Here is a 22,559-nt window from a genome sequence, read left to right on the forward strand (position 1 = left end):
AAATAGCACGTTTATTTTTTTAAACTTTAATTACATTTTTTGTTCCAGTATCGACCATGCTGACCTGCAGCATAAAGCGTACATTTTTACAGAAACTCTTCTAACTGCAATAAGGTTTCAGTCTTTCAGCACTTCTAATACATCTACTGACTTGTTCTTTTATTTCCATATCTGGCATAAGCAATAATGGTGCAACATTTCTTTGGAGTGCTGCTGGATCTTTAAACAGAAGTGCATGGAATGAGCCTTCATTATAACAATGTCCATCATGCTGCTGGTCTCTTCCCAAGTTCTCAGAAAGATTTGCTGCAAATGTCAGCGCTCTTATGAGGATATCCCTATTAATTCTGCTGTCAAAGAGGAATGTCAACGACGATGGGGCCTGCAAAGAACGGAATTGGTTTTCAGACGAATTACAGTCTTATGTACACAATCTTGTTCTCCTATAGGCCACGCTCACACAGGCAGTTTTTTTTGTAGCGTTTGAAACGCCACACTAAACGCTGTAAACCACCTCCGTTGATTTCAATGAGGCGTCTAACGCCACAACTTTCGAACGTTGTCTGCTCTATTTTAATGAGTTTTAGCACTTTTTAAACACAATCACCAATTGTAATGAGGTGTGTTAAAGGGGTTGTCTCGCGAAAGCAAGTGGGGTTATACACTTCTGTATGGCCATATTAATGCACTTTGTAATATACATCGTGCATTAAATATGAGCCATACAGAAGTTATTCACTTACCTGTTCCGTTGCTAGCGTCCCCGTTGCCATGGTTCCGTCTAACTTCGGTGTCTTCTTGCTTTTTTAGACGCGCTTGCGCAGATGCATCTTCTCCCTTCGGCTGGTCTTGGAAGCATCGGCGTTTTGGCTCCGCCCCCTTTTCGCGTCATCGCGTAGCTCCGCCCCCGTCATGTGCCGATTCCAGCCAATCAGGAGGCTGGAACCGGCACACGTCATGGGGCGGAGCTACGCGATGATGCGTACAAGGGGGCGGAGCCAAAACGCCGATGCTTCCAAGACCAGCCGAAGGGAGAAGATGCATCTGCGCAAGCGCGTCTAAAAAAGCAAGAAGACACCGAAGTTAGACGGAACCATGGCAACGGGGACGCTAGCAACGGAGCAGGTAAGTGAATAACTTCTGTATGGCTCATATTTAATGCACGATGTATATTACAAAGTGCATTAATATGGCCATACGGAAGTGTATAACCCCACTTGCTGCCGCGAGACAACCCCTTTAACGCTGTTGAACATGTCTGAAAATGCTTTAAAGCGCAGCATTTTAACAGAAGCCTGTGTGTGAGAGCCTTACAACGATATTAGAACAAAGTTGCTGTATATCTAATCAAGCGAGACTTTAACCCTTTCCTGTCAACCCCATTGTGAATTATCAAAGTAACAGCGCACTCCACTATAATTAGCCTATTAATACGCTTTGCTTGATGGTATGGCTCGCTCTGGTGTACAGTGCCATCAGCAGTCTGCCATGCCAACAACTAGACTCTACTGTACTAGGCAATTGGAATGAGTTCCATGTCAATAGAAAACATTGAACACATCACTCACATTAAATGCCATTTTTAGAAATGCAGAAGCTGCAAGGATTGTTTGGCAAAGAGACTAGAAGACAGTGTGTTAGCCAATGATCTGTATACACCTACCATCAGCCACTAACCCACTCACCTGGCTGAGAATACTCTACACCAAAGTTTGACACCCCTATTTCCTTTGACTATCAGTTGTTTGTTTTTTTTTATACCTACACCAAGGATGCGTCGTCTTCTAGTCTAAAAAATACGGTAAGCGATATGCGCTCCAATTTGAAACCATGACAAAATTCACCTTTTTAGAATGCATCATGCCAAAAGGTCTAAAACATCGCATGGTGATGAAAGGATTAAAAGGGGGTTCAAGAATATTAAGGCTTGACTGCTTTCTTCAGGAACTTTGCCTCGCCTCCACAGGAGTCATAGCTGCCACAGCAGCTCAGTTATTTTGAAGGGAAGAGCAGACACAACTGAGCATACCTGTAGATGTTGCACCATCCTTGACAGAAAGCAGCCAGGCTTTTTCTATTTCTGTACAATCCTTTAAAGATAACTACTCTACATTCTATCAGAGAAGACAGAATCCACATGGGCCCATTACTCTGGATGTGTTTGCACATGGACTGTGTATTTGTGGATCTCTAAGCTGATATGTACTACCATTGGGAGAGGTCAAATGTAAATACATTATTTAGGAATGAACAGGCTGATTACTGGAGCAAAAAGACTTAACAAAACTGGTGCAAAGTGAAGTTGTTGTCCATGGCTTTTTTTTCTTAAGTAGAACAGAAAATTGATCCAGGTGCGCTGAAGCGGAGGACCGGTCAATCCGTAGATCAGCAACACTTTAGTGAAGTTAGGCAACATGTTTCTGTGCCAGACCAGCGCCTTCACCTGGCCATTTACACAGTAAGGGTGAAGTCACACGAACGTATATCGGCTCGGTTTTCACGCCGAGACGATATACGTTGTCCTCATGTGCAGGGGGGGAGGCTGGAAGAGCCCAGGAGCAGAAACTCAGCTCCCGCCCCCTCTCTGCCTCCTCTCCGCCCCTCTGCACTATTTGCAATGAGAGGAGGCGGAACGGGGGCGGGGCTAAGTGGCGGGAATTAGCCCCGCCCCTGTCCCACCTCTCCCCATTGCAAATAGTGCAGAGGGGTGGAGAGGAGGCAGAGAGGGGGCGGGAGCACAGTTTCTGCTCCTGGGCTCTTCCAGCCTCCCCCCCCTGCACATGAGGACAACGTATATCGGCTCGGCGTGAAAACCGAGCCGATATACGTTGGTGTGAACGCACCCTAATGTAGGGGGATTGAAAACTCCCAAGATCAAGCCAGCGGGTGACATCACTGGGTCACGTGACAGCGGGCAGGAAACCAACTTGGCAAGGAGCAAGGTTTAAAACAGGAAAATAAAATACAAAAACAAGAGACATACTTGTAATTAAAATAGAAGAATGCAGTGGTGGGTTAGAACATGCTAGCGCCACCGCTGACTAGAATACAAATAAAGTAATAAATGCAACACTTAGCTCAAACAAAATAGCAATTAGGTGGCAATTAAATAACAGATGTTTTGATTGGTATAGGGACAGATGTATAATAAGTACAAGCAGCAGACAAAAGAGCTGATCGTCCTGCTTGTAAACAGCATAAATTGAAGTGAACTATAATTGTAAAACACAGAAGCTATGGCGCAAGTGAAGAATACATTAACATATGGGGTAAGGAAAAAGCGATTATATAATTTATTTATTTTTTTTTCGTTTTATTTATTGCAAAAAATTTACTCGGTACAGAAGAAAAGAGTTTGTTAGATACATAACAAATGGATTATATATTTTTCATTCTTGCAATTCATCATATTGTACTTATTACACATCTGTCCCTGTGTCAATCAAAACATTTAATTTCATTGCCACTTAAGGCCCCCTGTCCACGGCAGCGATTTCGACGGCCAATGTTTCCCATAGCATTGCTATGGAAAGCGCCGGCACCTATCCACAAGCGGCGGGCAATTCGTAGCATGCTGCAAATTGCCCCGATTCTCCATGGTCAGCCTATCAGATATGGCTGACCGGCGGTGGAGCTTCGCCGCGGGATACCGCATCAACCGTGGACAGCCGGCCTTATAATGGCTATTTTGTTTGAGCTATTAGTTGTATTATATGTACTGTAGTCAAAGTTACATTCTTCTATCTTAATTACAATTATTGTAATGCCTTTTTGTTTTGTATTTGATACTTTTGTTTTAAAATGTTGCTCATTGTGCCAAGTGGGTTTTCTGGCATCTATCACGTGTCCCACTGACATCACCCACTGGTTTGAGCCGTGGGAGTTTTCAATTTCCCCTATTCTTCTACATTACTGTTCAGCCAGATGAAGGTGCCATCCCAGACTAAAAACACGTTGCCCAACTTCAATTTAGACCAGGCTCACGCTGCCACAAGTGTAAAATGCTGTGTAGGTCACAGCGGTTTAACTCTGAGGAGCTGGCGGTGGCCCGGCGTACTGCCACGCATAGCAGCAAAATTGTAATGTGCATGACAGGTCCATTTACCATGGGGACGCCCCGCAGCTCCCAGGGAGCATAGCACATTGAATATCATACAGAACAATGTGCTATATCACACGTACACACGCGGCAAAATAGAACATGCTGCTTGTTTGCGCTTGTGTATTATGCAGTCCCTGCACGCTAATGTGAGCAGAACTACATAAGGCTATGTAATTGACTGCCTGTGAATTACCATGTGTCAGACAGTGCATGCGTAATACGCAGTAATTGTGCGCCCATGTGAGCCTCCTCTGGTTATCCCTGCTTGGACTGCCCGTTGTACTGTGTGTACAGGCTGCTGCGGGAGCATATCTGCGCTTTTTATGGTATTGTGCCACTGCACAACCGCTGGAGATACCAATTTTCCTAATCCTTTATTTATTGTACTCTATCATTGGACCACTATGGAGAACCTTTCTAAGTTTTTCATTTTCAAGGGCCTCTGAAAAAAAATGGGGTTTTATTGGTTTCAATGACCAAATACTCCTGTTTTGATATAACTTTCTCAAAGAGCTTTTCCCAACATGGTCAGTAATCTCACAGGAATTCCAATGTCTTGACTTGGGCACCCAGCATAGTGCAAGTATAAAGTATGCAATATTAACACCAGCATCTTACCTTACTAGCGAGGAGAGGAGCGGTCATACAAGGATTTGCAGACAAGTTCACAAGAATTTTCATTATGTGTATCTTAGGAGGAAATAAAAATGCCCGGTATAAACTAAGTAATCACAAGTAAAAACGAGCACCAAAAGTTTTAGATATTTAGTAAGGGTAAAAAAAAGGTACCTTAGTGGTGTCATTTCCTTCCTCCATTAATTTAAGTAGACTGGGGAAATAATCTTCCATCTTTTCATGGTAATTATTGGTAACTGACAAATTAATGACCAGTCTTAGGCCAGCCAGCTGGACTTCAGAATTTAATGGAGAGTCCGTGGTGATCACTAATATTTCATTTAGAAGAGCCTAAGTAGCAAAAGTAACATATTAAGCAATGCTGTTCTATTCATTAGCTAAATGAATTTTAGATTTTTGTCCAAACTGAAGAGGCTTAAAGGGGTTGTCCGGCCACACAGGGTAAACATTTTTTATAATGCTGCTGCTTCCCTTTCAGTAAGGATAGTAACACACAGCATACAGGGGCTCAAACCGGCTGGCAGATCAGCTGGAATGTCAGTTTCTTACCTTAGAATCTGATCTTCACTGCAGCTTTCAAAGATGGCGCCTCTGTGCTGCCTTCCCACAATGCTCTGCGCTCTCCCTCCTCTGTGTGCGCGCTCCCGATGGCAGTAAGAGGCATGAAAAGCCAGGATTTCATGGCCTCCCTCAGCTCATGTCCTAGCCCCGCCCACGACACGCCCACCTCTATTGAACTGCTCTACAGTCTCTCCCTGCCCAGGCCCCGCCCCCTGCTGCATACTATAATCAGAGGGGGTGTGGCCAGGGGAGACTGTGTTATACACTCATGGTTCAGGATAAAATCCTGCCATGAGTGTAAACAGCAGCACAGTGTATAGTGAATGGAGAGGGGCTGGGGAGAGCCGAGAGAGAACTCTCCTGCAGCCCCCCACTGCAAGGCTACCTATTGCCCCCCCACCCTGCTAAAGTAAAGTAAAACAAAACATTTCCCCACACACACATGCCCTCATAGTGCCCCTCCCACAGCGACCCCCTCCCACAATGACTCCCCCCCCCACAGTGCACCCCTAATGATCCCCCACAGTGCCACAAACAGTGCCCTCTACAGTACCCCCTACACATGCCCCCCCACAGTGCCCCCCAGTGTTACCCCTACAGTGCCCTCCAAAGTAGCCCCCCCTCATTCCCCCCCAACCACAGCATTCTCCACAGTCCCCCCTCAATAGTGCCCCCCCAGTATTCCCCCCCACAGTGCCCTCCACAGTACCCCCCCTACACATGCCACCCCCCCCAGTGCACTCCAAAGTAGCCCCCCTCCACATGCCCCCCATCCACAGCATCCCTATACAGTGCCCCCCCTGTGACCTCCCCCACAGAGTCCCCCTTTACAGTGCCCACACACAAGTACACTAACAGCACCCCCTGCCCCTCCCCCCTACAAGTACAGTGATACCTATATATAGATAACACAGGATCCACCATTCACAACAGACACAGCTCACCTCCTCCCCTCCCTGCACAGGCAGGATTATACCGTGTGAAAAATTACTGTAACAGCCCCACGCTACCCCCCCCCCAGCGCAGCAAATTACTGTCACAGCCCCCTCCAACCCCACGTGACAAATTACTGTGACAGAGCACCATCCACAGCTACAAGTCTATGTGACCGCACACCCCACGGCGACAAGTCTATGTGACCGCACACCCCACGGCGACAAGTCTATGTGACCGCACACCCCACGGCGACAAGTCTATGTGACCGCACACCCCACGGCGACAAGTCTATGTGACCGCACACCCCACCTCGACAAGTCTATGTGACCGCACCCCCCCTTCCCGCGCGTGCGACTTCTGACAGCCGGGTCTCCTGACACCACTAACACACACGCACACACGCCACTGCACCCCCCCCCCCCCCCCCGGGACTTCTGACAGCCGGGTCTCCTGACACCACTAGCACACACATAACTGCACCCCCCCACGACTTCTGTCAGCTGGGTCCCCACACACCACTTGCACACATCCATCCATCCATCCTACCCCCTCCTCTCCCCCCCCCCCCCGCGAGAGCCCGCCCCTCCACTCATTCTTACCTTGGAGATGAAGAGCCAGCAGCCATGCCTCCCCTGCAGGCAGAACTGAGCTTCCCAGCGGCTGAAGTTCTTCTGCACATGCGCAGAGCTGTGCTGGAGAAGCGCGTCCCCGTCGTCCCGACAAGAAGAGGACAAGAGACTTGTCGGAACCAATGGCAACCGAGGAGCAACACAGGGGGGGGCACCCCAAAAGGTAAGTGAATAACTTCTGTTTGCCTAATTTACAATGCACAATGTATATTACAAAGTGCATTGTATTGGGCAAACAGAAGTAATGAGATCTAATGTTTATGGCCGGACAACCCCTTTAAATGCAGATTAGTAACTGATCGTAGTGCAAAACATGATGGCGTTTGGGTTTTTTTTCTTCTCCTCTACTTTCTGAGGGAATATGTGATAAATAGTGAGGGTGATATTAAGGCGATCACCATCTTTGACGCCTCTACATAGGTTTATTTGATGCAGAAGTAGACTTTAGAGCCATGGTCTTCAACCAGTGCCTCCTGGAGCTTGCCATGGGAGTCCCGAGGTATTAACAGGTCTATTGGCAATTGACATTATTGCCGACATATTTTATCCAAACTGTGCCACTTTATATGACATAACACTAGTGTCAAGGTTCACACACGTTTATCAGCAACTGTTTGCAGTTTCACAGTTTTTTGTTTTTTTTCTTTCCCTCGCTCAACTTTTAAGCTAGGACTACACAGCTCCTTTGGTCATGACACAACTAAAGATCGTAGTATTGCCTTGCTACATTGCATTCTAAAATAAGTGAATGCCGTCATGTTACAACTCTCAAGGTGCCATGACCCAATAAAAGAAATCCAGCATGTTTGGATTAGCTTGCAATGTAGCAGGGCCATAGTGCAGTCTTTGGCAGTGAGATGTATGTTGTGGCCAAAGTCGCCATGTAGCCCTAGTAGCCCTCTTTTCCATATTTTGCAATTACTTTGGCTCTCAACCATCACTCGGAGTCCAATAAGGTTCATAAGATACAAAATGTTGAGGACCTTAGCTTTAGAGATCGAATTGATCACATTAAATTGCACAAATGGTTATTCTAGGGATTTTGTACACTTACTAAGTAGAAGAAAATACTGTGCAAGTTTGACATTCCCAGACTGAAGGGGGGAGGGGGGAGAGGAGGGAGTCCCCACTAGCATGCAGAACAGGCAAAATGCTATATGGAGGACACTGTCCAGGTGCAAAATACTGATGAACTGCCACTCGCAGACCTACCATTCACAAGAAAGGTGGCTGATTAGTATTGTACTTGCACATAGATAAGGCTGCTGTATGGATGTGAAAGCTGGACAGCGGAAAAAAAAGCTTATTAGAAGGAGGATTGATGCGTTTGAGCTGTGGTGCTGGCGAAAGCTGCTGCGTATGCCCTGGATGGCGAGAGTACCAGAGAAGTCCTGAATCGTATAAGACCCGATAAATCACTGGAGGGGAAGATGACCGGACTCAAACTCACGGATTTTGGCCATGTAATGTGAGCAGAGTCACTAGAAAAACCTATAATGCTTGGACAGATCAGCAGCAGCAGAAGACCCGCCGCCAAAGAACATTATGGCTGATACTGGCATGGATATCACACAACTGAAAGAAGCCGTGCAAAACTGAAAAACATGGAGGGAACAACTAAGCGACTGACAGCAGCAGGGGTGCTATAGGGTGCCAGTCACATGGTTGTGTAGTGCTACACACAGGTTTACAGCCTAGTAGTATCATCCAAAATATTAGATTAGCATGGTTGTCTAATAAGGACCCCTGATAATGGTTGTGAGCTTATATGTTCTGGTAAAAATATCAACTGATGCTTCATGTTTAGCATTTTGCAGATGCATTCTGTTTTTTGATGATTGGTAAGGCTGGGTGTCAGTTTCCTTGGAAAGTGCGGGGCAGCCTACCTTAGGTAATGGTTTAAATTAGAACATTCTGGTTTCACAAGCTGCTGGAAATTGATGTTTGGATCTGCCCTTATATCTTCGAATCTGTCAGTATGACTTTTTTTTGTGATATTTAGAGGGGTTCGGTCATTAAAAACAATTCTATACTTACCTATTCCTCCCCCATCAGTCTTCTTACCAGATCTTCTCTTGGCTTCTCCAGTCCCCCAGGTCACTCACCTCTAGCCAGCCGGATCATTATCCTCCTGTAACGAAGCGTACATTGCCAGCATTGTACTTTCTGCAGGACAGTGAACGCTACGAGTGACGTAGCATTCACTGCTTAGCAGAGAATGACGAATTCTCGGCATGTGCTTTAAGGCATGTGCAGTCACATTAAAGCAGGCTGCCAAGGATTCGGCATTCCCTGCTAGGCAGGGAATGCTACATCATTCATAGTGTTCATTGCCCTGCAGGAAGTAAACTTCAACTAAAGGACGCTCCAAAACAGGAAGAGGAGGATCCAGCCCGCTGGAGGTGAGGTGACCCTGGAAACGATTGGTGGAGAGATGATGTAGTAAGAAGACTGACGGCGGAGGAATAGGTAAATATATATATTTTTTTTATAATAACAAAACTCCTTTAAGTAGATTTGATTCCATTTTTGTAATTTAGTTGTGGAAGGTACAAAATAAAATTTATGTACTCTGACAGCAATTCTTTTCATAGAATATTCCATGCGGTAGTTTTACCTGTATTTGCTCTTGGTTTTGTAGGTTCATACTCAGGTTGTTGAGTGCATTCAGTGCACCGGCTTTTATTTTTGGATTAGGGTGTGAAAGCAAGCCTCCAATAATGTGAATACCATCTAAATTCCGAATTACATCCTGAAACGGAACAGATCCAAGGAAAATATTAAGGGTGCATTCACAAGAACGAGAAAATCATCCAAGTTGTGTGCGTTGTGATACGCACGAACATACAAGCCATTATTTACATGGGCAATTTTTTTCTCACAGCCTTGCTGCAAGTCGTCCCCTGCACATCAGGTAGCATACGCATGGAGTGTGCGTCCTGTGCAAGACGGCGTCAGCCACGTGATTTGTCTATGTAACAGCTTCATCCGCTGCCCGGCAGCATCTAATTCTGTGCAGGTGCTAAACTATAACCGAATGCACCAAGCACACACACAAAAGGAAAATTCTGCTTCTGGCCAAGATAATTAATACATACACCTTAATCTGAAGATATCCAATGTACTATACAGTATCTTAGATATATATAGATATAGATATATACACACACACACTTATATACATATATATATATACACACATACACACCCACCAGCCCTCTGAATATTGCTAATACATAAGATACATAAGAGTTAACCCATAATGAAGCAGACTAAGTTTACGACTGATTAGAAGAACAGTAATTTCTTCCCATATAAGCTAGCAATCACAAGACACCTTGAGGAGCTGAAAACCCAAAAAGAGAATGTGTTAGAGACCGTGAGGTCAGTCCTGAAGTATCAGGCCACCCCAAGTTTTGCTTGGCTCATCTAGAGCAGTGGTCTCCAACCTGGGGTTTTCCAGCTGCTATGAAGATACACACCGCCACACAATGGGTGCCATCTGATCATAGAACCATTCTGAATGTCAATAGTTTTTGATAACTGCTAATGTTTGTCTGTGGATTTTGTCAAACCACTCAGGGTTGTCCCTAAGTAAATCCAACCCAGGGCATTCTTGTAAAGCAGGTAGAGTGTCTTTAACCCCTTCCCGACACAAGATGTAACTGTGTGTCCTGGTAGGGAGGTACTTAACGCAACAGGGCGTACATATACGTCCTGGGGATAGAGCAAGATCATAAGAGATTCCCCCACTATCTGGGAGTGGGAGTGCATCGGAGCAGCAACCCCTGCTGTTAACCCCTTCCCCGCCGCCATCTGTGTAGATCGCGGCATGTGAAGGGCTCACAAAGGAAGCACACTCCCTCTGTGACATTGAACTCTCGCAATGAAATCGCGGAGAGCCCGGTGGGTTGCCATGGCAACAGGGCGCCAGATACAGGTGTCCTGTATTGCCATTGCTTGTGATCGCTAATACAAGCGATAAGGCATTGCATGACAGAAGTCCTGCAATGCCTTATCATAGCGACCATCATAGCGACCATAGGTGCTATGGTGCAAGTCCCACACAGGGACATAAAAAGTGTAGAGGAAAAAAAAAAAAGATAAGCATAATGTAATTAAAAAAAAAAAGGTAAAAAACCCAAACTTTTTTTTGTGCTTTTTCGCGTAAAAAAATTGAAATCCCACATATTTGGTATCGCTGTATCGGCAACAACACGTATAATAAATTGAACACATTTTTTATCCTGCACGGCAAAAAGCATAAAAATAACCCTAAAAAAAACAAGGTAAAATGCTTATTTTTTTCATTTTGCCTCACAAAAGACCGCAATAAAGGTGCTCAAAAAGACCGTTTGTACCTAAAAATTACACCAATAAAAACTACTGCTCATCTCGCAAAAAATAAGCCCCTGCAGAGCTCTGTCCATGGAAAAATAAAAAAGTTATAGAACTTTGAATGCAGCAATACAGAAAAAATAATTTCCAAAAAAAAAGGGGTTTTTATTGGGGAAAAGTGGAAAAACCTAAAAAAATAAAAAACATAATTTTGGTATCATTCTAATCTTACCAACACACAGAAAAAATGTATTGTGTCATTTATGCTGCATGATGAACTCTGTAAAAAAAAAAAAAAACAATCTGTGGCAGAATTGATGCGTTTTCTCTCCCTGCTATAAAAAAAAATTGTAAAACATTTACAATATAATCTATGTACCCAAAATGTCACCAATACAAACTACAGTTCGCCACACAAAAAACAAGCCCTTATACGGCCGCGTCGATGGAAAAATAAAAAGTTATGGCTTTTGAAAAATGGAGATGAAAATCAGTCAAAAACAGTGCGTCCTTATGCCCAAAATAGGCCGTGTCCTTAAGCGGTTAAATAGTTCAAAAGGGCTTTGTGGGACTTCGATATCAGATCTGTGGGGTCTAGTTTCCTGCACCTCCACCAATCAGCTGACTGGAGGGCCCACGGTGCTATGAGAACACACTGTCCCCTTCATTGTTTACCACATGTACAGTGCCAGGCCTCGTATTGCTACTGTCATTCACTCAAATGGGATTAAGTTGCAAAGAGCGGCAGTACCAGGCACAGCAGCTACCAAATGTACGCCACTGTGTAGGTAATATGTGATAACTAAATGTTGCTTTACAGGTAAGCTCCAGGATGGTATTCAGGAACATACGCGACCGAAGTCAGCGGGCATTTTTACGCACAGCCGGAAAAGATAGTTCTGGTTCTATTTTTTGACCGATATATGCCGGCGGCTCCGATAGACTCCTATGGGAGCTGGAAAAAAAAGGGAGGGGGGGGGGGCAGTTTAGCAGCGCCCATTGCTGCGAAAAGCTTAGAGTTGCCTTTATATAGGATTGAGGATTCCGAGGACTGACATTAGCGAGGGATATCCGGGCTGTGACATTTTTTCGCTAATACATCGCATCCAGCCATATGAATGGACGAGAAAACGCTAATTAAGCTCAGGACTTCATAGCAGCAAATCGTCCATTCATGCGAATTAACATCACACCTGGGTGAACGTAAAAACACATACACCCGTGTGAAAGAGCCCTAAACGTGAGTCAAAGACTGAACCAGAATAGCTTGCTTCTCGCTCGTCATTCACTGTAAACAGGCATAAAAACCACCGTTGACTTGTTCACTTCTCGTTCCGCTTAAACAGCGCTTGTTGAGTCGTTGACAGGCTGCACGAAAGTGAACGAGGCGACAGTAACGTCACTCGCACAGACTAGAATTGGCTCGTCTTAAAGGAGCCCGAGAAGCTGTGTAAGTAAACAGTCTGATATCTCATGCAGGCGGTCCTGTGTGCACACAAGCAGAATGGGGACAAGACGTATGCTAAGCAGTTTCCTTCAGATATGGTCAGCTGTTACTTACGTGATTTACAGAAAATGCCGCACTGTTACAGAGAGTGATCAAAACCTGCTCTTGAGCCAAAGCATCAGAGTTGCTTGAAAGCATCTGAAGAAGTGTTCTTAAATGATGTGGTTGCAGATTACTAGCAGACTCTGGAATGTCCTCAGATCCGGCTTCTAAGAGAGGAAAGACATATTGGACGCATTAAATTCTAAATGTAAATTTGCACAAGAGTTGAATTCTTTTTCTGCAATTAAGATATTCATTAACAGAAGCAATTAGTTGCTGTGATTATTATATACTTTAACCCCCTTAAGGGACAAGTGCAGTAAATTTACAGCACTTACTCCTGGACTTTAATCCTGGCCGATAGCAAAAGTATGGCGTGGCATTAAAGCTGCTCCTCCCACAATCAAGCAGGAGCAGGTCAGGTCCTCGGTTGTCAGACCACTTCTGCTTTCCAGGCTACATAGCACCTCAGTGAGCGCTATGTACTAAAGTGTTACATCCGCTATTTGCCCCAGCAATCATGTGATCACAAGGTGCCCACTGTCGCAGCGGAGCTGCAGGGTTCTAGCAGACCTTGATCAGCTATGCCCCAGCTACAGTGAAAAAGAAAAACAAAGCACGTGAATGACCCAAAAAAAGGTCTTATATGACATCACGAGGCACAGATGTTAAAAAAAAAAGTTACAGAATAAAAATTAAAATATGTACAAAAATAAATACATTTTTTTTTAAAAAAAAGACCCACCGCCGCCAAACAAAACAGTCGTCGTATGTTCCCTGTAATCCAAAACTATATAAATTATATATAAAGACTTCTGAAACAAAATGAGGAACCCATTTCTGTACTTTATTTTTAAAATTACTATATTTACGCTAAAACAACCCTAAATTTTATAATCCAAAAATCATGTTTTTTAAGCCTATTACTTTGAATAAAACTTCAAGGCAGAAAAAAAATAGCCCTATGTGTCATGGGGGAAAAAACGCAGCAAAAGTAATTTTGGTAGCTGAACAAAAAAAATTAAATAAATAAACAACATTATAGGGCTGTAAAACCACATGAGTAAAATCCCTAAGGCCTCCTTCCCACGAGCGTGACGGGCTCCGCCGCGTAATATTACGCTGTGAAGCCCGTCACGGCGCCCCCCAGAGCCCCTATACTTACCTGCGGGAGATAGCGTGAAATCGCTTCCCCGCCCACCGCCGCCGCGTCACCGCCCGTCACCGCCCACCACCGCCGCGTCACCGGACGTGTCACGTGCACGGCCGGCCGTGTCACGTGACGCGGCCGGCCGCGTCATATGGCGTCATATGACGCGCGGCGGTGGGCGGGAAAGCGTTTTTTCACGCTATCTTCCGCTGGTTGCAGCGGGAGATAGCGTGAACGGACGGCTTCCATTGACTGCAATGGAAGCCGTCAGTGCGTACAGCCCGTCCTCACCCGCAGAAAATAGAGCATGCTGCGGGTGAGGACGGGAGAAATCGCGGTGCGTAATTCCGCGGTGGAATTGCGCATCGTGAGCATTGTGCTATTAGGTTCAATAGAACCTAATAGCTGCGGGCAACGCAGCGGATTTTCGCCGCGAATTACGCGGCGGAAATCCGTTCGTGGGAAGGAGGCCTTAAGAATGTCTGGTCCTTTAGGCCCATAACACCCGAATCCTTATGGGGTTAAGAGGCCACCACAATGATTCCAAGGGGAATAAGGGTAAAGAAAAAATAAATAAATAAAAAACTATTAGGCCAGCTTCACACGAGCGTCAAAATTGTGTGAGATTTGTGTGTTGAGATGCACAACTATGAACTCCAGTCTTCTGCATGGGGTCATACACACAAGCGATGTTTCTCTGCATGGCATCGCGATACTATGCGGGCAACAAATCGCAGCATGTTCTATCTTGCCATGTGATCTTATATCGCAGTGCCTATTGTTTTCAATGGGGCTGGCGACAACATTGGGTGAAACTCCGCAATCCTCTGCAGTGGCTGCGACGGCCGCGGCGGGGGATTTCCTTCATCCTTGCAGTGATGCAAGGCTGTTTTCACGCTGTTATCGGACCAGACTGGTACAGTCTGATGACCTCGTTGTCAGGTGCCAAATTAGTATATATAGAAGCCGGTGATGAGAAGATTGCTAGCAGTATCCATTAATACCGAGAAGCACTTTCCTGTCATAGCAAGATGCTCTTCTCATGAGAAGTCAGGAGAATTCTGTATTAATTGAAGACATTGCCAGTTTTTATACAGAAAGAAAGAGGGCGTTATCATACAAAGGTTACTAATACAAAGATTATTAATCATAAGGCTTATTAACATCTACAAACAGTCTCAAAGCTCTTAAGGCCTCATGTCCACGGGCAAAAGAAGAATTAAAATCCGCAGCGGATTTTAACTCTTCTCCCGCACGCGGATCCGCATCCCATAGGGATGCATTGACCACCCGCGGGTAGATAAGTACCCGCGGATGGTCAATAAAAGTGATTTTTTTAAAAATGGAGCATGAAAAAATCTGGACCATGCTCCATTTTCGTGCGGGTCTCCCGCGGATCTGAACGGCTTCCATAGGCTTCAATAGATCGACTACAAAAATCGGAATTTACTCACCCGCTCCGGTTCTTCCCTTCGCCGCGGCTCCATCTTCTCTCCGTCGTGGACGGATCTTTTTTCTTCGGGCCGGCGCATCCGCCGAGCCGAAGAAAGAAGATCCGGCCGCGACGGAGAGAAGATGAAGCCGCGGCGAAGGGAAGATCCGGAGCGGGCGAGAGGTAAGTTTATTCTTATTTTTGAGCCTCATGTCCGCGGGGCAGGAGGGACCCACTGCAGATTCTCCATGGAGAATCCATAGCGGGCCTGATTTTCCCCGTGGACATGAGGCCTTAAGGCTTGTTTAGACAAGGAAATGGCTACAATCAGTCTTGTCTCATTATACTCTATTACTGTTGACTAACTATGTCTTTACGTTAACATAATTTAGTATTGCTATTTTTCCTATCTTTTAATATTTGATACTGGCACTACAAAGCATAGGTTTAGTCTTGTATATAAGGGCCAATAACCCAATCAGCTAAGAAAGACATACATTTATTGCATTCTGAAACTTAACAGTTTATGTGCTGTGACAACATGAAACCGCCTTGTATCCTCAGGGCTTCCACATGGATGGTGAGCACAATATGGGAGTGGGATTCATGGCCGCATATGGCGCTCACCTGTGTGAGGTTATCTTTAGGGTCACATGTACAAATGCTGCATATTTTCCACCACTAAATCAGCTGTGGAGAGTGTGCAGCATTTTACAGTATCAGCAGTGTGAAGAAGAGTTCATGAAAGCTCATCTAGTCCTTGAAGAAAAATAATCTGCAGCATATACTGACCTGTTGTGCAAATCTTAAATCCACAGCATGTCAATTTTTACTGCAGATTTTTAGTAAGGATTTCACCTCTTCAAACATGGGTGTAAAATCTATGTAGTCTATTCTAATGGGAAGCATTTAAAGAGCCCAGTATGGATGAACACAGAACTTGCACACGTTAAAAACGAAGAAAAATATGTTTATCAAATGGACAGAGGGGGGGGGGGGGGACATCTAAAGAAGAATATAATGCGGTCTGCAGAAACTGTAGGGCAAGTGTCAGAAAAACTAATAATGAATTGAGGCTTGCAACAGAGGCCAAAAGCAATAAAAAAGCATTTTGGAGATCTGGCAAAAGCAAAAGAAGAGTCAAAGATGCTCTTGGTCTATTGGATGCTTACAGGATGAAAATGGTGAATTGGTTGAGAATGATGTTGAGAAGGCCGAACTTTTAAATTCCTATTTTGTTTTCTCTCAGAAAGTAGATGTAACATCAACTGATCTTCCCTGTGCTATTGGGGGAATAAAAGAATGCAGGCCATCTATAAGCAGAGAGATGGTGAGGGAACACATAGCTAACCTAAATGAATTCAAGTCTCAAGGTCCAGATGAATTACATCCTAAAATACTAAATGACGCAGCAGAGGTAATTGCTCTTAAACAGCATGTATGCATGTACTTGGATGAAAATGGAGTGATTAACCAGAGCCAGCATGGGTTTGTAACAAACAAGTCATGCCAGACGAATCGAATATCCTTCTATGACAGAATCACCGACTGGGTTGATCAGGGAAATGCGGTGGATACAGTATATCTTGACTTTAGTAAAGCATATGACAGAGTATCTCATACCATACTTATTGAAAAAATGACCAAATATGGGATTGACAAGGCAACTGTTAGGTGGATTCACAACTGAGTGATCATACTGAAAGAGTGATCATAAATGGCTGCACATCCAAGTGGAAGAATGTATCAAGTGGGGTACCATAATGCTCTGTTCAAGGCCCAGTGTTGTTCAACATTTTTATAAATGATCTGGAGGAGGGAATTGATGGAAAACTGATCAAATTTGCAGACGACACAAAGCTGGGAGGGATAGCTAACACTAGGGAAGTGACAGAGTATTCAAAAAGATCTAGAAAAGCTTGAACAGTGGGCAGCGACTAACAGAATGGTATATAAGAAGGAGAAATGCAAAGTCCTACATCTGGGCAAGAAAAATGAAAAAAGCATGTATAGAATGGGAGGAATTGGGCTAAGCAGCAGCACATGTGAAAAAGACTTGGGTATACTAATAGATCATAGACTGAACATGAGTCAGCAGTGTGATGCCGCAGCCAATAAGGCAAAAACCATTCTGGGATGTATTAAGAGAAGCATAGAGTCTAGATCACGTGAGGTAATTATCCCCCTCTACTCTTCCTTAATCAGACCTCATCTGGGCACCTAACTTTAAAAAAGACATAGACAAACTGGAGCAAGTTCAGAGAAGAGTTACCAAGATGGTGAGGAATGGTTGAAGGATCTGGGAATGTTTAGCTTGCAAAAAAGAAGGCTGAGAGCAGACTTAATAGCGGTCTATAAATATCTGAAGGGCTGTCACAGTGCAGAGGGATCAGCCCTATTCTCATTTGCACAAGGAAAGACTTAGGCCTAATTCCAACGGCTGAAATCCACGGCGTTTCACTGCAGCTATTAGGTTCTATTGAACCTAATAGCTCAATGTACATGCTGTGGCATTCCACTGCGGAATTACGCAGCATGTTCTATTTGCCGCAGGAGTACGCGCGGCCGGCTTCCATTGTAGTCAATGAAAGCCGCCTGTCACGCTATACTTCCGCTGTAGCACAGTGTAAATATAGCATGAATACGCGCCGTGCCCACCGCTGGCTGCGTCATGACACTGCTGTCTTTGGGGGGGGGGGGGGGGTGCCATGACGGACTCCGCTGCGGTATTTCGCTTGCAGAGCCCGTCACGGCCATGTGCATAAGGCCTAAAAGCAATGGGATGAAACTGAATGGGAAGAGACACAAATTAGATATTAGAAAAAAAAAAACTTTCTGACAGTGAGGGTGATCAATGAGTGGAACAGGTTACCACGGGAGGTGGTGAGTTCTCCTTCAATGGAAGTGTTCAAACAAAGTCAGGACAAATATCTGGGATGATTTAGTGAATCCTGCATTGAGCAGAGGGTGGGACTAGGGTTTGGACATCGAAATATCAATATATCGCTAATGCTTTGGCGATACTTTTCATCGATATTGTTATGTCTGTAACATCGATAGTGTAAGGCGATATAATATCGATTTTTGTATTGAAGAAACGTGTCTTGTGGTCCTGTGACTATATATTTTTTCTTTACATTCTGCCCTTTCCTTTGTGTTGGTACAGGATGGAGTTTTGCTCGAGGCACTAATGAACGTATAAACAAGTTCTAGAAACTTTTGGACAGTGTGAGGTGACTCTTTGTCACCAATAAGGTTTGCTCCAGGCAAAACGACTCTCAGAAAAAGTGGGGTCTTCGGCCCCTTCTCCACATGCGTTTGTTCATGGCGTTAGACGCAGGCTCTGAATGTTTGCGTCTAACGCGATGGCTGTGGGCAATGCTTTCTAAATGAAAGCATTTCCACATGCAGATGGAGGGCTGCGCTGAACGCACGAAGCTCGCGTCCAGAAAAGGAGACGCGGCATGTCGTGCGTTCAGCATCTAACGTTCAGGAGACAATCCTTCTAAAATATGGAGGGAAATATGCCAACCCTACTCTAATTTGTACCAGCTTTGGAGAAAATATCCTTCCGTAGTTGCTACTTCAGTTCCTGCAGAAAGAATGTTTTCAAAAACTGGTGAAATTCTGTCTGAAGGGAGAGCATGCGAGCAAATTAATATTTCTTGGCTCATTAGATAACGATTATTGGGGCCAATGATAAAAAAACATCTTTTCATACACCTAATTTTAATTATATGTTTCATCAGTAATTTTATTTTCATTTGTACCTTTAATATATTTTCATGATGTTATTAACCCCTTAATAACACGGCCTATTTTGGCGTTGAGGACCAAGTGATTTTTTCGTATTTTTCCATCTCCATTTTTCAAAAGCCATAACTTTTTTATTTTTCCGTGGACGCGGCCGTATAAGGGCTTGTTTTTTGCGTGGCGAGCTGTAGTTTTTATCGGTGCCACTTTTGGGTACGTAGACAATATCGTAAAATTTAAAAAAAAAATTTTTATGATAACATGGAGATAAACCGCATCAATTCTGCCATAGATTTCTTTTTCTTTTTTTTACAGCGTTAATCATGCAGCATAAATGACACACTAAATTTTTCTGCGGGTCGGTACGGTTACAACGATACCAAAATTGTTATATTTTTTTTAGGTTTTTACACTTTTTTTGCAATAAAACCCCCTTTTTTTTGGAAATCTTTTTTTTTCTCTATAGCTGCATTCAAAGTCCTGTAACTTTTTTATTTTTCTATGTACGGAGCTGTATAAGCGCTTATTTTTTGCGAGGCGAGCTGTAGTTTTTATTGGTACCATTTTGGTGAATGTACGGCTTTTTTGATCACTTTTATTGCACTTTTTGGGAGGCAAAATGCTAAAAATTAGCATTTTGCCTCTGTTTTTTAGCTTTTTTTTTTACGCTTTTTGTCGTACAAAATGAAAAGTGTGTTCAACTTTTTGTACACGTCATTACGGACGCGTCAATACCAAATATGTGGGGTTTTCATTTTTTTCCCCTTTTTTTATGCTAATATTAGAAAAAGCATAAAAAAGGGTTTTTTTTACATTTTTCTTTTCTTTTACACTATTTGAGTCCCTCTGAGGGACTTGCAGCAGTATGCCTATGATCGCTGTGATAAGGCATGGCAGAGCTACTGCTCTCCCATGCCTTATCGCCTATACAGCGATTATAGGCACAGGCAATACAGGACGCCAGTGTCTGGCGTCCTGTTGCCATGGCGACATGCCGGGCTCTCGCGATGACATCGCGAAAGCCGGCCGGAGACACAGAAGGATCGCGATCCCTCTGTGAACTCTTTCCCTGCCGCGATCTACTTAGATCGCGGCAGGGAAGGGGTTAACAGCGGGGCGGCGCATCTCTGATGCCCCCCCCCCCCCCTCCCCGCTGTTGCAGCGGGACGCCGGCTGTGAGTGACAGCCGACTCCCGCTGCGGGATAGCACGGGATCTTATGTGATCCCGCGCTATCCCCAGGACGTACCGGTACGTCCTGTTGCGGGAAGGGGTTAATAGTTATAAGTTTATAATAATTTCAGCAGTTTAAAGTTTTATAAGAAAACTATACTTTTTTTGTCGTTTATGTTGCTTTATTAACCCTAGACCTGTTTTATTTTTATACAGCATTTTAAAAAGTCAATATATTGAAATATCGATAGTTTGCCACCGATATTTTACAATAGTTGATAGTATCGACTATCGCTGAACAAACTATCGACTGTCGCTGTCCCAACCTTAGGTTGGACCCGATGACCCTGCAGGTCCCTTCAAACTCTACCATTCCATTTTCACCCAAATCGCCTGTGTATGGGTGTACCGCATGGCGTGTGCCTACTCACGGCATCATTCCTGCAGTGAATCCACATGAAGATACTGCAGCGCTGCATACAGACTCCCTACAGGTCCACCCGCTTATTGGAAGTTGTGAAATTAGCAAAAATTGATATGTGGCAGATTTAAAATCTACAACATTTTCCACGCCACATGGATGAGAGCTCTTGAAATCGATAAAACAATTGCTGTTTAACCCCTTAATGACACAGCCCTCCCCCATCATTTTCTGTTTTTTCCTCCCCCTTTCCTCCTCTTTATCCATCGACGTCGCTGTATGAGGGCTTGTTTTTTGTGGACCAGTTGTATTTTTCAATGGTGCTATTTAATGTACCATATAATGTACTGAAAAACTTGTAAAAGTTGAGAGAAATGGAAAAAAAAATGAAATTCCGACATCTTTTGGTGCGTCTTGTTTCTACGGTGCACACACTGCAACAGAAGTGACATGATAACTTTATTCTAGGAGTCAGTACGATTACTACATTACCAAACTCATATCGGTTTTTTTTTGCTGTACTATTTCTATTCAAAGATCTTTCATTTTTTAAAATTATTTACTGTCTCCATTTTCTGCGCACAATAACTTTTTAATTTTTCCGTCGACAGCTGGGTGAGGGCTCAATTGTTGCGAGTCGTCCTGTAGTTTGCGTTGGTACCATTTTGGAATACATACGACTTTTGATCACTTTTTAAATATTTTTTCTTGAAGACAGGGTGACAAAAAAAAAGCGCATTTCTGGCGTTTGTTTTTTTTCTGACGACGTTCACCTTGCGCGGTAAATAATGCATTACTTAGATCGATCAGACTTTTACAGACGCAGCGATACCAAATATGTATTTTTGTTTTATTATTCAGATTTTTTATTATAAATATGGCAAAAGGTTTTTTCTTTTTTGAACGATTACTTTTTTTTTTTTAATAATAATAATTAGTAAAACTTCATTGTTCTTTTTTTTTTGTTTGTTTTTTTAAGTCCCCAGATGGGACCACAACTTGCGATGCTTTGATCGCTCCTGCAGTATAATGTAATGCTATAGCATTTGGGGGGATTTAAATGCCGCTGTCACAATTGACCGTGACATTTAAAGGGTTAACAGCTCTGATGAGCCATATGGCATATCGGAGCTATTGCTGCTGGTTGTCAGCTGTAAGAACCAGCCAGCGCTTGCATTGCGTGAAGAAGGATCGCCCCTTCCAAAAGAATAGGGTTCATATTCATGAGAAATGTTCTATCGTTTTGCGATATCGCCCATTCTTTCCAACTGGGCAGGTGGCAGCAGCGCCGGCCCCACCAAAAACAGTGGCAGCACCCTGCGATCCCCTACAGCGATGTGAGGCTGTTGTCACATGAAACCTCCTGGTATCCGCGGGTATCACATGGCGGGGAGCGCGATGTCCAGCCATGAATCACAGCCCGATACCGCCCTTGTCAGGGTGAAGGCATCCTAAGGAGGGTGCATGAGTGGCTGCCCATCAGTCCTGGCACCTGTGCCACCTGCATGCTGAGGGATTCCCTGCTGCTACCTGCCCTCCTGCATCACTAGATCAGTAAGTACATGGCTGCGGTCTGGGGGTTTTATATTATTTTCAGCACTACTGTAAGGTTATGACCACTGGGGTCTCCTCACCTGCACTTCCTCGCACCGGCATGCCCGACACCCTGCCCAGTATCCCTCCGCTGCCGCCCCCGGGCCTCTTCCTCCTACATAACACCCTATACAAGCAGTAACAGCCGCCGGCCCCGAGCGCCACCAGCAGCAGGCTCCTCGTCAGCCTCCCTACAAGGGACATCTTATGTTCTGTGACCAGCCGACAGTTCTGGGAGCACGTGACGTGCTGTCCCCACCTCCTCTAATCACGTGATAACCTGACGG

The 22,559-nt window shown here is 44.4% G+C and overlaps 1 protein-coding gene across 1 annotated transcript; it reads right to left on the minus strand.

Annotated features, from left to right (window-relative positions):
* On the minus strand, positions 1 to 22,518 carry ARMC10 (armadillo repeat containing 10). The gene is made up of 6 exons (XM_066591989.1): positions 22,314 to 22,518; positions 12,764 to 12,918; positions 9,482 to 9,616; positions 4,892 to 5,068; positions 4,721 to 4,792; positions 1 to 382 (listed from the first exon to the last, which is right to left on the minus strand). The coding sequence occupies exons 1-6, from the start codon at positions 22,474 to 22,476 to the stop codon at positions 101 to 103; spliced, it is 984 nt and encodes a 327-aa protein (XP_066448086.1). The 5' UTR covers positions 22,477 to 22,518; the 3' UTR covers positions 1 to 100.
* Positions 22,519 to 22,559: the final 41 nt, after the last annotated feature.

This window comes from Eleutherodactylus coqui, chromosome 2 (genome assembly GCF_035609145.1).
Source record: "Eleutherodactylus coqui strain aEleCoq1 chromosome 2, aEleCoq1.hap1, whole genome shotgun sequence".
In the NCBI taxonomy this organism is placed as follows: Eukaryota; Metazoa; Chordata; class Amphibia; order Anura; family Eleutherodactylidae; genus Eleutherodactylus; species Eleutherodactylus coqui.

Excerpts from the sequence above, each read along its gene's own strand:
- ARMC10 (XM_066591989.1), bottom strand. The coding sequence starts at position 22,476 with ATGTCCCTTGTAGGGAGGCTGACGAGGAGCCTGCTGCTGGTGGCGCTC. Across the intron at positions 9,617-12,763 it reads CGGCATTTTCTGTAAATCAC|GATGTAATTCGGAATTTAGA; the intron begins GTAAGTAACAGC and ends GTTCCGTTTCAG. Across the intron at positions 5,069-9,481 it reads AAAACCAAGAGCAAATACAG|GCTCTTCTAAATGAAATATT; the intron begins GTAAAACTACCG and ends TTTGCTACTTAG.